Source organism: Hypanus sabinus, chromosome 2 (assembly GCF_030144855.1).
Source record: "Hypanus sabinus isolate sHypSab1 chromosome 2, sHypSab1.hap1, whole genome shotgun sequence".
Lineage (NCBI taxonomy): Eukaryota > Metazoa > Chordata > Chondrichthyes > Myliobatiformes > Dasyatidae > Hypanus > Hypanus sabinus.
In genome coordinates this window covers 9,359,557-9,375,730 of record NC_082707.1, presented here as the reverse complement: position 1 = coordinate 9,375,730, position 16,174 = coordinate 9,359,557, and the positions used below count along the sequence as shown (strand labels likewise).

The 16,174-nt window shown below is 48.6% G+C and overlaps 1 protein-coding gene across 4 annotated transcripts in view; it reads left to right on the top strand.

Moving 5' to 3' along the window:
- Positions 1-16,174, top strand: part of pcyt1aa (phosphate cytidylyltransferase 1A, choline a) — a 104,076-nt gene that overhangs the window by 32,127 nt on the left and 55,775 nt on the right. For all 4 annotated transcript variants that reach the window (XM_059991821.1, XM_059991812.1, XM_059991839.1 and 1 more), the window contains one exon: positions 7,135-7,267. In XM_059991821.1, the coding sequence (XP_059847804.1) occupies positions 7,157-7,267 (111 nt within the window). In that variant the 5' untranslated portion in view covers positions 7,135-7,156. The remainder of the gene's footprint in view (positions 1-7,134; positions 7,268-16,174) is intronic.

Here is a 16,174-nt window from a genome sequence, read left to right as displayed (position 1 = left end):
ATCTACCCTGATGACCACACTGCTTTCCATTTAATTTTGTCTCTAGTTAGGTTAGATTAGCTTTATTTGTCCCAATGCATTGAAACATGCAGTGAATGGCGATATTTGCATCAAATCAAGTCAGCAAGGATTGTGCTGGGCAGCCTGCAAGTGTCGTTACGCTTCTGGCTCAAACCCTAACCAGCATCTCTCAGGAATGTGGGATGAAACCGGAACTTCCTGAAGAAGCAATGTGGTCATGGGCAGATCATACAAACTCCTTATAATCAGTGACAGAATTGAACCCAATTTCCTGGCACTGTGATAGTGTTACACTAATTGCTGTGCTATTGTGCCCGCCCCCCAATGTATGCTGGGCTCACCTGTAGACTGTACGTCCAAGTGTGTGTTTTTGTCCTTGCTTCTGTATGGATGACTAAAACCATGCCAGACTCCTAAAGGTGCACAGTGGAGAGAATCCTGATGGATTGCATCACTGTCTGGTATGAAGCACCATGCTCAAGGATGCCAGGGTTTGAAAATCTGACATAAAGTGCTGGTTACAGCCCAGTCCATCGCAGGAAAAGCCCTCCCTACACACGTCTACACAGAGTGCTGTCACGAGAAAGCAGCATCCATTGTCAAGGACCCCCATCATCAACACCATGCTCTCTTCAGGAAGGAGGTAGAGAAGCCTTAAGTTCAGGAACAGTTATTACCGCTCAACCCTGAACCAACATGGACAACGTCACTCACCTCAACACTGAACTGATTCCCCAAACTATGGACTCACTTTCAAGGATTCTACCACTCATGTTCTCAGTGTTATTTACTTACTTATTTATTCATGTTTTATTAATAGTTTTTTTGTATTTGCAGTTTGTCTTTTACACATTGGCTGTTTGTCAGTCTGTGTGTGTAGTGTTTTATTGATTCTATTGTTTTTGTTTGTTCTACTGTGAATGCTCACAAGAAAATGAATCTTGGGGTAGTCTGTGGTGACAGAAATGTACTTCAATAATAAATTTACTTCGAATTTTAAACGATTTGAATATGACACCGGATCTGAAATTTGTGAGATCAAGACGGCACTGAGCTGTGATGTCCTTTGAGGTCATGACTCAGCCATTGTTGCTTGGTTTAAGTTTGTAGGGATGATTTTGGGGACAGTGAGGGCAGTTGGGGATCAGGTTAGGGTTTAGGGACAGAGAGGAGGGAGAGTTAGAGGTCAGGGGCAGTAAATGAAGAGTTAGGGGTACAAACAGGAGGTTGGAGTCCATGTCAGAACATTCTAGGGTTGAAGGTTAGCTATCCCTGATGATGGAATGCAGGTCAGCAGATAAAGACCAGTGAACCCCATGGTCAAGGACTGAGGTCACATGTCTGTGTGGTCAGGTCTGGATGCCAGACTCCAGCGATCTCCAAGGATGGAAGTCGATTGATGGGCTCTGAGGATGATGATGTGCAATCCCTGTGTTCAAGGACCACAGCTGATGGGCGCTGATGATGAAGTCAATGAGTCCTGGCTCGATGGTCAAAGATAGAAGTTCAAAGTAGATTCATTACCAAGGTACAAAGGTGTCATCATATACGAACCTGAGATTCATTTTCTTGCAGGCTTTCACAGTAAATACAGGAAACACAATAGAATCAATGAAAAACCACACCCAGCAAAATGGACAAACAACCACTGTGCAAAAGACAACAAAATGTGCAAATACAAAAAGGAAAAATAAATAATTAGGGTAAATAATCAATAAATATTGAGGACATGAGATGAAGAGTCCTTGAAGGTGAGTCCGTAGATTGTGGGGCAAGTGAAGTTATCCCCTCTGGTTCAAGAGGCTGATGGAACATAAATGTTCCTGGACATGGTGGCGTGGGTCCTGAGACTCCTGTGTCTCCTTCCTGATGGCAGAAGCAGTGAGAAGTGAGCATGGCCTGGATCGTGGGGGTCTTTGATGATGGATGCTGTTTTCCTGTGACAGTGCTGCATGTAAATGTGCTGAATGGTGGGGAGGACTTTACCCATGATGGAGTGGGCCGTTTCCACTATTCTTTTGTAGGCTTTCCTGTTTCAAAGGCATTGGTGTTCCCATACCAGGCTGTGATGCAACCAGTCAATATACTCTCCACTACACATCTATAGAAGCTTGTGAAAGTTTTAGATGACATGCCGAATCTTCGCAAACTCCTGAAGAAGCAGAGGCACTGTTGTGCTTTCTTTGTAATGGCAGTTACATGCTGGGCCCAGGACGGATCTTCTGAAATGATAGCACCGAGGAGTTTGGTTAGCAGTTCAAGAAGTTCAAGGTCAGCGTGTACAGGGCTGAGGTCTGGAGGTTGGAGACCTGAAGGAGGCTGGTCCTGGGGTGGGAGGCCTGCGGTTGGTGTATCCTGGCTTCGTGGAGAAAGAAAGGATTTGTTTTTCTGTGACGTTGCATTTTTTGCTACATGTTGTTTAAATATTGCAGCTGTGTTATGTTGGCAGGAAGCTTGGCCTATCGAACGGGCTGCCCCCACCACATCTTTGACTGTGTTGGTTGTTGACACAAACAACGCACTTCACTGTATCTTTTGATGTACACGTGACTAATAATCCTGAAATTTAACCTTGAATCCTTATAGCCTTATTCTCAAACCTGTTGCTTCAGTTTAATTTCCAGTACACGTGTCAGGAGAACAAAATAATTGTTACTCCAGATCTGATGCAGCACAAAAAACTCAACAAATATAAATACATAAGAAAGCTGACACACACAGATTGATTGTATGTGCATAGAGTGACACTAGGCAAAGGAGTGCCTCTACAGAAGGTGACTGACAGGAAATGATAACGTTGTGCTGGGTGGGAGTGTGAAGTGGTGGGTTAGTGGTGGAGGTGTTGATCAGTCTCACTGCTTGGGGAAGTAGCTGTTTTTGAGTCTGGTGGTCCTGGCATGGATACTGTGTAGCCTCCTTGCTAATGCGAGTGGGACAAACAGTCCATGAGCTGGGTGGGTGGGGTTCTTCATGATGTTACTGGGCCTTTTCCAGCCCCTTTCTGTATATACGTCCTTGATGGCAGGTAGGCATGTGCCAGTGGTAGAAACATAGAAAACCTACAGCACAATACAGGCCCTTCGGCCCACACAGCAGTGCCGACATGTCCTCACCTTAGAAATTACTAGGCTTACTTTCTAAGCTCCATGTACCTATCCAGGAGTCTCTTAAAAGACCCTATTGTATCTGCCTCCACCACTGTCGCTGTCAGCCCATTCCTTGCACTCACCACTCTCTGTGTAAAAAACTTACCCCTGACATCTCCTCTGTACCTCCTTCCAAGCACCTTAAAACTGTGCCCTCTCATGCTAGCCATTTCAGCCCTGGGAAAAAGCCTCTGACTATCTATACTTATTATCTTATACTCCTCTATCAGGTCACCTCTCATCCTCCGTTGCTCAAGGAGGAAAGGCAGAGTTCACTCAACCTATTCTCATAAGGCATGCTCTCCAATCCAGGCAACATCCTTGTAAATCTCCTGTGTACCCTTTCTATGGCTTCCACATCCTCCCTGTAGTGAGGCAACCAGAACTGAGCACAGTACTCCAAGTGGGGTCTGACCAGGGTCTTATATAGCTGCAACATTACCTCTCGGCTCTTAAACTCAATCGCACTGATTGATGAAGGTCAATGCACTGTATGCCTTCTTAACCACAGAGTCAACCTGCGCAGCAGCTTCGAGTGTCCTATGGACTCGGACCCCAAGATCCTTCTGATCTTCCACACTGCCAAGAATCTTACCATTAATACTAAATTCTACCATCATATTTGACCTACCAAAATGAACCACTTCACACTTATCTGGGTTGAACTCCATCTGCCACTTCTCAAGCCCAGTTTTGCATCCTATCAATGTCCCGTTGTAACCTCTGACAGACCCTCCACACTATCTACAACACCCCCAATCTTTGTGTCATCAGCAAATTTACTAACCCATCCCTCCACTTCCTCATCCAGGTCATTTATTTAAAAAATCACAAAGAGTAGGGATCCCAGAACAGATCCCTGAGGCACTGCACTGATGACCGACCTCCATGCAGAATATGACCCATCTACAACCACTCTTTGCCTTCTGTGGGCAAGCCAGTTCTGGATCCACAAAGCAATGTCCCCTTGGATCCCATGGCTCCTTACTTTCTCAATAAGCCTTGCATAGGGTACCTTATCAAATACCTTGCTGAAATCAATATAAGACCATATACACTTCATCTACTCCTCTACCCTCATCAATGTGTTTAGTAATATCCTCAAAAAATTCAATCAGGCTTGTATGTCATGACCTGTCTTTGACAAAGCCATGCTGACTATTCCTATATTATGCCTCTCCAAATGTTCATAAGTCCTGCTCAGGATCTTCTCCATCAACTTACCAACCACTAAAGTAAGATTCAATGGTCTATAATTTCCTGGGTTATCTCTACTCCCTTTCTTGAATAAGGGAACAATATCTGAACCCTCCAGTCCTCCTGAGCCTCTCCTGTTCCCATTGATGATGCAAAGATCGTCACCGGAGGCTCAGCAATCTCCTCCCTTGCCTCCCACAGTTGCCTGGGGAACATCTTGTCCGGTTCTGGCGACTTATCCAACTTGATGCTTTCCAAAAGCACTAGCACATCCTCTTTCTTAATCTCTACATGCTCAAGCTTTTCAGTCCACTGCAAGTCATCCCTATAATTGCCAAGATCTTTTTCCGTAGTGAATACTGAAGCAAAGTATTCAGTAAGTACCTCTGCTATCCCCTCTGGTTCCATACACACTTTTCCACTGTCACGCTTGATTGGTCCTATTCTCTCACATCTTACCCTCTTGTGCTTCACATACTTGTAGAATGCCTTGGGGTTTTCCTTAATCCTGCCCGCCAAGGCCATCTCATGGCCCCATCTGCTTCTCCTTATTTAATTCTTAAGCTCCTTCCTGCTAGCCTTATAATATTCTAGATCTCTATCATTACCTAGCTTTTTGAACCTTTCGTAAGCTTTTCTTTTCTTCTTGACTAAATTTATTACAGCCTTTGTACACCACGGTTCCTGTACCCTGCCATTCTTTCCCTGTCTCATTGGAATGTACCTATGCAGAACTTAACGCAAATATCCCCTGAACATTTGCCACATTTCTTCTGTATATTTTCCTGAGAACATCTGTTCCCAATTTATGCTTCCAAGTTCCTGCCTCTTAGTTCCTTTTACTTCAATTAAACACTTTCCTGACCTGTCTGTTCCTATCCCTTAAAGGAGATCTTGAAAGTGCTTTCCCACTGAGAGATCTGACACCTGACCAGGTTCATTTCCCAATACCAAATCAAGTACAGCCTCTCTTGTAGGCCTATTTACATATTGTGTCAAAAAACCTTCTGAACACACCTAACAAACTCCACCCCATCTAAACCCCTTGCTCTAGGGAGATGCCAATCGATAGTTGGGAAATTAAAATCTCCCACCACAACAAACCTGTTATTATTACACCTTTCCAGAATCTGTCTCCCTGTCTGCTCCTTGATGTCCCTGTTACTATTGGGTGGTCTATAAAAAACACTCAGTAGAGTTATTGACCCCTTCCTGTGCCTAACTTCCACCCACAGAGACTCTGTAGACAACCCCTCCATGACTTCCTCCTTTTCTGTAACTGTGACACGATCCCTGAACACAGTGCCAGGTCCCCACCTCTTTTGCCTCTCTCACTGTCCTTTCTGAAACATCTAAATCCTGGCACTCGAAGTAGCCATTCCTGCCCGAGCCATCCACGTCTCTGTAATGGCCACAACATCATAGCTCCAAGTACTGATCCAGGCTTTAAGCTTATCCGCTTTATTCATAATACTCCTTGCATTAAAATAGACACAACTCAAACCATCAGTCTGAGCACATCCCTTCTGTATCACCTGCCTATTCTCCCTCTTGCACTGTCTACAAGCTTTCTCTATTTGTGAGCCAACTGCCTCTTCCTCTGTCTCTTCAGTTCGGTTCCCACCACCCAGCAATTCTAGTTTAAACTCACCCTAATAGCCTTCGTAAACCTCCCTGCCAAGATATTGGTCCTCCTGGGATTCAAGTGCAACCCGTCCTCTTTGTACAGGTCACACCTGCCCCAAAAGAGGTCCCAGTGACCCAGAAATCTGAATCCCTGCTCCCTGCTCCAATCCCTCAGCCACACATTTATCCTCCACCTCATCTTATTCCTGTGCTCACTGTCATGTGGCACAGGCAGTAATCCCAAGATTACGACCTTGTGGTGTTTTGACTATGTTTTAAAGCCTTCCTGTCTGCTACAGTGCAATTACCATGCTGTAATGCAGTGTGTTAGGATGCTGTCTCTACTGCACATCTGTAGAAGGGTGCAAGTACATATGTGCATAGTCCAGCTCTCTTCAGCCTCATCAGAAACTAGAGGCGTTGGTGAGCTTTCCTGATTGTGTAGGATCTGTTCTGGGACCATGAGAGATTGTGTGCCATGTGCACTCCCAGGACTTTGATTCTGCTCAGTTTCCACTGCTATGCTGCTGTTGTAAAGAGGGTTGTAAGTCATGTCAATTCTGAATTGGATAACCACCACCTTTGTGCCATTGCTGAACTTGACAACGTGATTACTTGGGTGTTTGGCCATACAGTCATTGGGTGAGCAGCTGTACAGCAATGGGCACAACACACAGCCCTGGGAGGCACCTGTGTTGAGGAGCAGTTGTACTTCCTGACTATCTGAGATCTATCGAATAGTCCAACACCCAGTTGCACAGTGGTGTATTTAGACTGACGAGTGGAGTTTGTTCGCCGACGTCTGTGGGACAATAGTGTTGAATGCCAAACTGAACCCAGAACAGAAAGAGCATTCTGACACAAGTGTCCTGGTTTTCTCAGTGTGTCAGGGCCAGATGTATGGCAGATGCTGTGGCATGCCAAAAAGCGGTTCTGACAGCAAGCATCTTGGTGAGTGTCCAGTGTGGCAGGAATGGAGCTTTTGACTTGTGCCGTTATCAAAGCGCATCATGATGACTGGTGTCAGTGCCACTGGGCAGTAGTTGTTTAGTTCTGAAGTTCTAGAGTTCTTTTGTACAGTCCAAAAAGTTTGTTGGCTCTTTGCTTTCTGATGTAGACGTCCATTTGTTTTTTCTCCCTTTAGCCCGCTGCGGACGCCAGATGAGATGGAGATGCCGGTTGCTGCCAGACTGAACTCCAGAAAGAGGAGGCAGGACGGATCAGGTCCCAATGGCACCACCAACGATGACCCCATCCCATTGAAAATCCCGCGACCGGTGAGTGGATCGGGTAGCTTGTGCCGTTGTTTCAGTGGCGAGTCAGCTGCATGGCCTCGGTTGTTGCGTGGTCCAGGGTCGACTGTTTCAGCCATCTGGGGAGGGGACTGTGGGTTGGGGGCTGTCCCCTCTTGTCACTGCTGCTCTCCAGTTTACCCTCAGTGGTTGTGTTTGTCTGTGGCTGCACTAGCGCGTGATGATCGGACAGTTGCGGGCTTGTTCTTGCAGAAACGTGGCACCAGGACAACCTCCCGTGAACCATCAACTTAAAGGCCTTGACACACAGGGATGGTCTATCTGTTTTCTGTTTTAATGTACGTTTTACTGTTATCCTATGTGCCATAATGGCATCATAGTACCATAACGATTAGCGCAACGCTATTGCAGCTCGAGGCGTTGGAGATCAAGGTTCAACCTCAGCGTACTCTGTAAAGAGTTCATACATCCTCCCCATGGAATGCTTGGGTTCCCCCCGAGTGCTGCAGTATCCACCCCCAGTCCAGAGGGTTAATAGATTAATTGATCATTGTAATTGTCCCATGATTAGACTAGGGTTAAGTCAGGTTTTCCGTTTTGTATCTCTAAATGGATAGATAGATAGACAGAAAGAAAACAACTGTGGCTTGTGCTGTGTGAGACTGTCATTACCAAGTTCTGTAGCTTGGCCTTGAGGAATGCTGTTTCGTTGGGCTGTATTCATGTGTATGGTTGAATGACAATTAAACTTGAATTTCAACTTATGAAGTGGGATGTTCTCTAGGCCAGGGGTCACCAACCATTTTTACACCGCGGACCGGTTTAATATTCTTCCAGACTGGCGGACGGGGTGGGGGATGTTAATAACGACCGGAATGTAGGTGATAAGTCAACTATAAGTCACTTATAAGTGGCTAATACACTCAATTTCGTTTCTAAAAGGGTTTATCTAATGAATTTAATATTAAACACACAGCGCATATTTTCCTCACATCAATATAGTGATAGTCAATTATAACTTACTTATAAGTCAATAGCATCATAACATTTTAAGTAACATTTGGATATTAAACACACAGCGCATATTTTCCTCGTATGAACATATAAAATCATTGCAACGCACCAGTGATTGGACAAGGTCAGGGCCGGAGGTCTCCGTACCGGGGCCGCGGCAGTCGCAGTCCGGAGAGAGCGACCGATGAAGTGAGGAGTGCAACAGGACGCGCACCTGCCCCCCTTGTAGGATTTATCGACTGACAAAAGTTTGGCTTGAGGGATGACTTTCAGTAGATCGCAGTGAGGTAGCTGCTCTACTATTTACGAAACCCTGAGCCTAAATTAGGTTGTCTGCGAATATTTTAGCACCTGGCTCCCCACGAACATTCGGTGTGGTAAACAGGTTTAGAGGCGGCGCCCATCTGTCCGCGCTCCAGGCCAGTACCAACGGCACTTCTCACAAGCCGCGCGAGGTGGCCAGTTACCTGAGGCCAACCAGTGATCCCTGGTGCGAGGTTATCACTGCGTTTAGGCGACTGATGACCTTGCGTGCGTTCAAGTTCAATAGTGGCCATGACAGGGAATGAGGAAAGGTGCAGCTGACTCATATTGTTTCATATCTCCAAATCATATCGTTCCCTCGCGGCCCGGTAGCACATGCTTTGCGGTCCACGGCCCGGTGGTTGGGGAGCACTGCACTAGGCAACTGAGATTACAGCTCCTCTCACTCAGGTCCAGCCACTTGGCGGAACTGCTCCTTGCCAGTGTCCCCTCTCCACACGATTCTTTTCACACCCTTCACGATCTCTCTCCACCTTCTGTCCCTTAACTCCATGAGTGTCCCATTGAAGGGTCTTAGCTCAAAACATCAATGCTGCATGACCTGCTGAGTTCCTCCAACATTTAGTGTGTTTTGCTCCAGATTGCCAGCATTGGCAGAATCTCTTGTGTTTACTATTCCCTCCATGACCTAGTCCTCATCTGCCCTGGTCCTCATCTTCCTTCGGTACCTCTCTCCCATGCTTCACTCTCCTCCTACATAAGATTCCTTCTTCCTTTACCTCTTCCATCTATCACTTTCCAGTTTCTTACTTCATTGCCTCTCTTCACTTCACCTGGTCTCACCTATCACTTGAGCTCCTTGCCATTCCCATCGTCCTATTCTGGCTTCTTCTCCTTTCCTTTCCAGTCTGAAATGTTGACTGTTTATTCCCCTCCATAGATGATGCTTGACCTGTTGAGATCTCCCAGCATTTGCGTGTGTTCCAAGTGGTTTCCCCTTAACCCCCAACATTTCACAAATAACCTTCCTTATTGTAAAAATTTCCCATTCATTGTATTCTTCTGACATCTGTACAGAACTATTAGTGACAATTTTAACATCGACTGGGCTGAAAGATGGGAGATGGAGTTTAATGCTGATAAGTGTGAGGTGCTACATTTTGGTAGGACTAATCAAAATAGAACATATATGGTAAATGGTAGGGCATTGAGGAATGCAGTAGAACAGAGTGATCTAGGAATAATGGTGCATAGTTCCCTGAAAGTGGAATCTCATGAAGATAGGATGGTGAAGAAAGCTTTTAGCATGCTGGCCTTTATAAATCAGAGCATTGAGTATAGGAGTTGGGATTTAATGTTAAAATTGTACAAGGTATTGGTGAGGCCAAATTTGGAGTATTGTGTACAGTTCTGGTCACCGAATTATAGGAAAGATGTCAACAAAATAGAGAGAGTACAGAGGAGATTTACTAGAATGTTACTTGGTTTTCAGCATCGAAGATACAGAAAAAGGTTGAACAAGTTAGGTCTTTATTCTTTGGAGCATAGAAGGTTGAGGGAGGACTTGACAGGTATTTAAAATTATGAGGGGGATAGATAGAGTTGATGTGGATAGACTTTTTCCATAGAGAGTAGGGGAGATTCAAACAAGAGGATGTGAGTTGAGAATTAAGGGGCAAAAGTTCAGGGGTAACACGAGGGGGAATTTCTTTACTCAGAGAGTGGTAGCTGTGTGGAACGGGTTTCCAGTAGAAGTGGTAGAGGCAGGTTCGATATTGTCATTTAAAAAGAAATTGGATAGGTATATGGACAGGAAAGGAATGGAGGGTTATGGGCTGAGTGCAGGTCTGTGGGACTAGGTGAGAGTAAGCGTTCGGCACGGACTACAAGGGCCGAGATGGCCTGTTTCCGTGCTGTAATTGTTATATGGTTACATGGACTACATACTGTGGCTAATTTATTGGGAAGCTTCTATACCTAATAAAGTGGCCACTGAGTGCATGCTCGTGGTCCGCCGCTGTAGCCCATCCACTTCAAGGTTCGATGTGTTGAGCATTCAGAGATGCTCTTCTGCGCACCACTGTTGAAATGTGTGGTTATTTGTTACTATTGCCTTCTTGTCAGCTTGAACCAGTCTGACTGTTCTCTGAACTCTCTCATTAACAAGGTACAGAACTGCTTCTCACTGATGTTAGTTTTTTGTTTTCCACACCATTCTCTGTAAACTCTAGAGACTGTTGTGTGTGAAAATCCCAGGAGATCAACAGATTCTGAGATACTCAAACCCTCTCTGGCATCAAAAACCATTCCATGACGAAAGTGACCTAGATCACATTTCTTCCCCATTCTGATGTTTGGTCTGAACGACATCTGAACCTCTTGACCATGTCTGCATGCTTTTATGCATTGAGCTGCTGCCTCATGATTGGGTGATTATAATCCCGTGCTGCCTGTAAGGAGTTTGTACACTCACCTCGTGACTGCGTGGGCTTCCTCAGGGTGCTCCAGTTTCCTCCCACAGTCCAAACACATTCCAGCTGGGAGGGTAATTGGTCTTTGTGTAGTGCCCCATGATTAGGCCCGTTTAAATTGGGGGATTCCTGGGCAGTGCAGCTTAAAGGGCAGGAAGTGCCCGTTCCGTGCTATCTCAATAAATAAATAACACTGCTTGCACGAACATGTATTTAATAAAATGAGCACTGAGTGTGAACCTCTGATATAGGACAGAGGACAACAGCACAGTCCATACACCTTGGTCCACAATGTTGTGCTGCCCTTTTAAACTACTCCAAGTTCAATCTAATCCTTCCCTCCCACATTACCCTCAATTTTTCTGTCATCCATATGCATTTCTCTCAAATGTCCTTAATTAATGTATCTGCCTCTAACACCACCTCTGGCAATGTGTTTGATGTACCCAGGACACTGAAACAGTCTGTTCAGCCCATCTAGTTTGTGTCAAACTATTAATCTGCCTAATTCCCTTGATCTGCACCCCAGACCATACCCCTCCCATCCATGTACTGATCCAAACTTTTCTTAAATGTTGAAATCGAACCCGCATCCACCACTTCCACTGGCAGCTCGTTCCACACTCTCACCCTCTGAGGGCAGTTCGTTCCACACTCTCTCCCTCTGAGGGCAGCTCGTTCCACACTCTCTCCCTCTGAGTGAAGCTCGTTCCACACTCTCACCCTCTGAGTGAAGCTCGTTCCACACTCTCCCCACCCTCTGAGGGCAGCTCGTTTCACACTCTCCCCACCCTCTGAGGGCAGCACGTTCCACAGTCTCACCTCCCTCTGAGGGCAGCTTGTTCCACACTCTCACCACCCTCTGAGGGCAGCTCGTTCCACACTCTCACCACCCTCTGAGGGCAGCTCGTTCCACACTCTCACCACCCTCTGAGTGAAGCACGTTCCACAGTCTCACCTCCCTCTGAGTGAAGCTCGTTCCACACTCTCCCCACCCTCTGAGGGCAGCACGTTCCACAGTCTCACCTCCCTCTGAGTGAAGCTCGTTCCACACTCTCACCGCCCTCTGAGGGCAGCTCGTTCCACACTCTCCCCACCCTCTGAGTGAAGCTCGTTCCACACTCCCCACCCTCTGAGTGAAGCTCGTTCCACACTCTCCCCACCCTCTGAGTGAAGCTCATTCCACACTCTCACCCCCCTCTGAGGGCAGCTCGTTCCACACTCTCCCCACCCTCTGAGTGAAGCACGTTCCACACTCTCACCACCCTCTGAGGGCAGCTCGTTCCACACTCTCACCCTCTGAGGGCAGCTCGTTCCACACTCTCACCCTCTGTGAAGCTCGTTCCACACTCCCCACCCTCTGAGTGAAGCTCGTTCCACACTCTCACCACCCTCTGAGGGCAGCTCGTTCCACACTCTCACCCTCTGAGGGCAGCTCGTTCCACACTCTCACCACCCTCTGAGTGAAGCATGTTCCACAGTCTCACCTCCCTCTGAGTGAAGCTCGTTCCACACTCTCACCGCCCTCTGAGGGCAGCTCGTTCCACACTCTCACCCTCTGAGGGCAGCTCGTTCCACACTCTCCCCAACCTCTGAGTGAAGCTCACTCCACACTCTCACCCTCTGAGTGAAGCTCGTTCCACACTCTCCCCACCCTCTGAGTGAAGCTCGTTCCACACTCTCACCACCCTCTGAGTGAAGCTCGATCCACACTCTCCCCACCCTCTGAGTGAAGCTCGTTCCACACTCTCATCCTCTGAGTGAAGCTCGTTCCACACTCCCCACCCTCTGAGTGAAGCTCGTTCCACACTCTCACCACCCTCTGAGTGAAGCTCGTTCCACACTCTCACCACCCTGTGAGGACAGCTCGTTCCACACACTCACCCTCTGAGTGAAGCTCGTTCCACACTCTCACCCTCTGAGTGAAGCTTGTTGCACACTCTCACCACCCTCTGAGGGCAGCTCGTTCCACACTCTCACCACCCTCTGAGTGAAGCTCGTTCCACACTCTCACCACCCTCTGAGTGAAGCTCGTTCCACACTCTCACCCTCTGAGTGAAGCTTGTTGCACACTCTCACCACCCTGTGAGGGCAGCTTGTTCCACACACTCACCCTCTGAGTGAAGCTCGTTCCACACTCTCACCCTCTGAGTGAAGCTTGTTGCACACTCTCCCCACCCTCTGAGTGAAGCTCACTCCACACTCTCACCCTCTGAGGGCAGCTCGTTCCACACTCTCACCACCCTCTGAGTGAAGCACGTTCCACAGTCTCACCTCCCTCTGAGTGAAGCTCGTTCCACACTCTCACCACCCTCTGAGTGAAGCTCGTTCCACACTCTCACCCTCTGAGTGAAGCTTGTTGCACACTCTCACCACCCTGTGAGGGCAGCTCGTTCCACACTCTCCCCAACCTCTGAGTGAAGCTCACTCCACACTCTCACCCTCTGAGGGCAGCTCGTTCCACACTCTCACCACCCTCTGAGTGGAGCTCGTTCCACACTCTCACCACCCTCTGAGTGAAGCTCGTTCCACACTCTCACCACCCTCTGAGTGAAGCTCGTTCCACACTCTCACCACCCTCTGAGTGAAGCTCGTTCCACACTCTCACCCTCTGAGTGAAGCTTGTTGCACACTCTCACCACCCTGTGAGGGCAGCTTGTTCCACACACTCACCCTCTGAGTGAAGCTCGTTCCACACTCTCACCCTCTGAGTGAAGCTTGTTGCACACTCTCACCAACCTCTGAGTGAAGCTCACTCCACACTCTCACCCTCTGAGGGCAGCTCGTTCCACACTCTCACCCTCTGTGAAGCTCGTTCCACACTCTCACCACCCTCTGAGTGAAGCACGTTCCACAGTCTCACCTCCCTCTGAGTGAAGCTCGTTCCACACTCTCACCGCCCTCTGAGGGCAGCTCGTTCCACACTCTCACCCTCTGAGGGCAGCTCGTTCCACACTCTCCCCACCCTCTGAGTGAAGCTCGTTCCACACTCTCACCACCCTCTGAGTGAAGCTCGATCCACACTCTCCCCACCCTCTGAGTGAAGCTCGTTCCACACTCTCATCCTCTGAGCGAAGCTCGTTCCACACTCTCACCACCCTCTGAGTGAAGCTCGTTCCACACTCTCACCACCCTGTGAGGACAGCTCGTTCCACACACTCACCCTCTGAGTGAAGCTCGTTCCACACTCTCACCAACCTCTGAGGGTACCTCGTTCCACACTCTCCCCACCCTCTGAGTGAAGCTTGTTCCACACTCAAACCCTCTGAGGGCAACTCGTTCCACAGTCTCACCACCCTCTGATTGAAGCTCGTTCCACACTCTCCACACCCTCTGATTGAAGCTCGTTCCACACTCTCCACACCCTCTGATTGAAGCTCGTTCCACACTCTCCACACCCTCTGAGTGAAGCTCGTTCCAAACTCTCCACACCCTCTGATTGAAGCTCACTCCACACTCTCACCACCCTCTGAGTGAAGCTCGTTCCACACTCTCAACCCTCTCTTGAGTGAAGCTCGTTCCACACTCTCACCTCCCTCTGAGTGAAGCTCGTTCCACACTCTCACCTCCCTCTGAGTGAAGCTCGTTCCACACTCTCACTGCCCTCTGAGGGCAGCTTGTTCCACACTCTCACCCTCTGAGGGCAGCTCGTTCCACACTCCCCACCCTCTGAGTGAAGCTCGTTCCACACTCTCACCTCCCTCTGAGTGAAGCTCGTTCCACACTCTCACCTCCCTCTGAGTGAAGCTCGTTCCACACTCTCACCTCCCTCTGAGTGAAGCTCGTTCCACACTCTCACTGCCCTCTGAGGGCAGCTCGTTCCACACTCTCACCCTCTGAGGGCAGCTCGTTCCACACTCCCCACCCTCTGAGTGAAGCTCGTTCCACACTCTCACCTCCCTCTGAGTGAAGCTCGTTCCACACTCTCACCACCCTCTGAGTGAAGCTCGTTCCACACTCTCACTGCCTTCTGAGTGAAGCTCGTTCCACACTCTCACCTCCCTCTGAGTGAAGCTCGTTCCACACTCCCCACCCTCTGAGTGAAGCTCGTTCCACACTCTCCCCACCCTCTGAGGGCAGCTCGTTCCACACTCTCATCCTCTGAGTGAAGCTCGTTCCACACTCTCACCACCCTGTGAGGGCAGCTCGTTCCACACTCTCACCCTCTGAGTGAAGCTCGTTCCACTCTCTCACCCTCTGAGTGAAGCTCGTTCCACTCTCTCACCGCCCTCTGAATGAAGCTCGTTCCACACTCTCACCTCACTCTGAGTGAAGCTCGTTCCACACTCTCACCAACCTCTGAGGGTACCTCGTTCCACACTCTCCCCACCCTCTGAGTGAAGCTTGTTCCACACTCAAACCCTCTGAGGGCAACTCGTTCCACAGTCTCACCACCCTCTGATTGAAGCTCGTTCCACACTCTCCACACCCTCTGATTGAAGCTCGTTCCACACTCTCCACACCCTCTGAGTGAAGCTCGTTCCACACTCTCCACACCCTCTGATTGAAGCTCGTTCCACACTCTCCACACCCTCTGATTGAAGCTCGTTCCACACTCTCCACACCCTCTGAGTGAAGCTCGTTCCACACTCTCCACACCCTCTGATTGAAGCTCACTCCACACTCTCACCACCCTCTGAGTGAAGCTCGTTCCACACTCTCCCCACCCTCTGAGTGAAGCTCGTTCCACACTCTCACCCTCTGATTGAAGCTCGTTCCACACTCTCACCACCCTCTGAGTGAAGCTCGTTCCACACTCTCACCACCCTCTGAGTGAAGCTTGTTCCACTCTCTCACCCTCTGAGTGAAGCTCGTTCCACACTCTCACCACCCTCTGAGTGAAGCTCGTTCCACACTCTCACCACCCTCTGAGTGAAGCTTGTTCCACTCTCTCACCCTCTGAGTGAAGCTCGTTCCACACTCTCACCACCCTCTGAGTGAAGCTTGTTCCACTCTCTCACCCTCTGAGTGAAGCTCGTTCCACACTCTCCCCACCCTCTGAGTGATGCTCGTTCCACACTCGCAACACCCTCTGAGTGATGCTCGTTCTACACTCTCACCCTCTGAGTGAAGCTCGTTCCACACTCTCACCCTCCGAGGGCAGCTCGTTCCACACTCTCACCCTCTGAGTGAAGCTCATTCCACACTCTCACCCTCCGAGGGCAGCTCGTTCCACACTCTC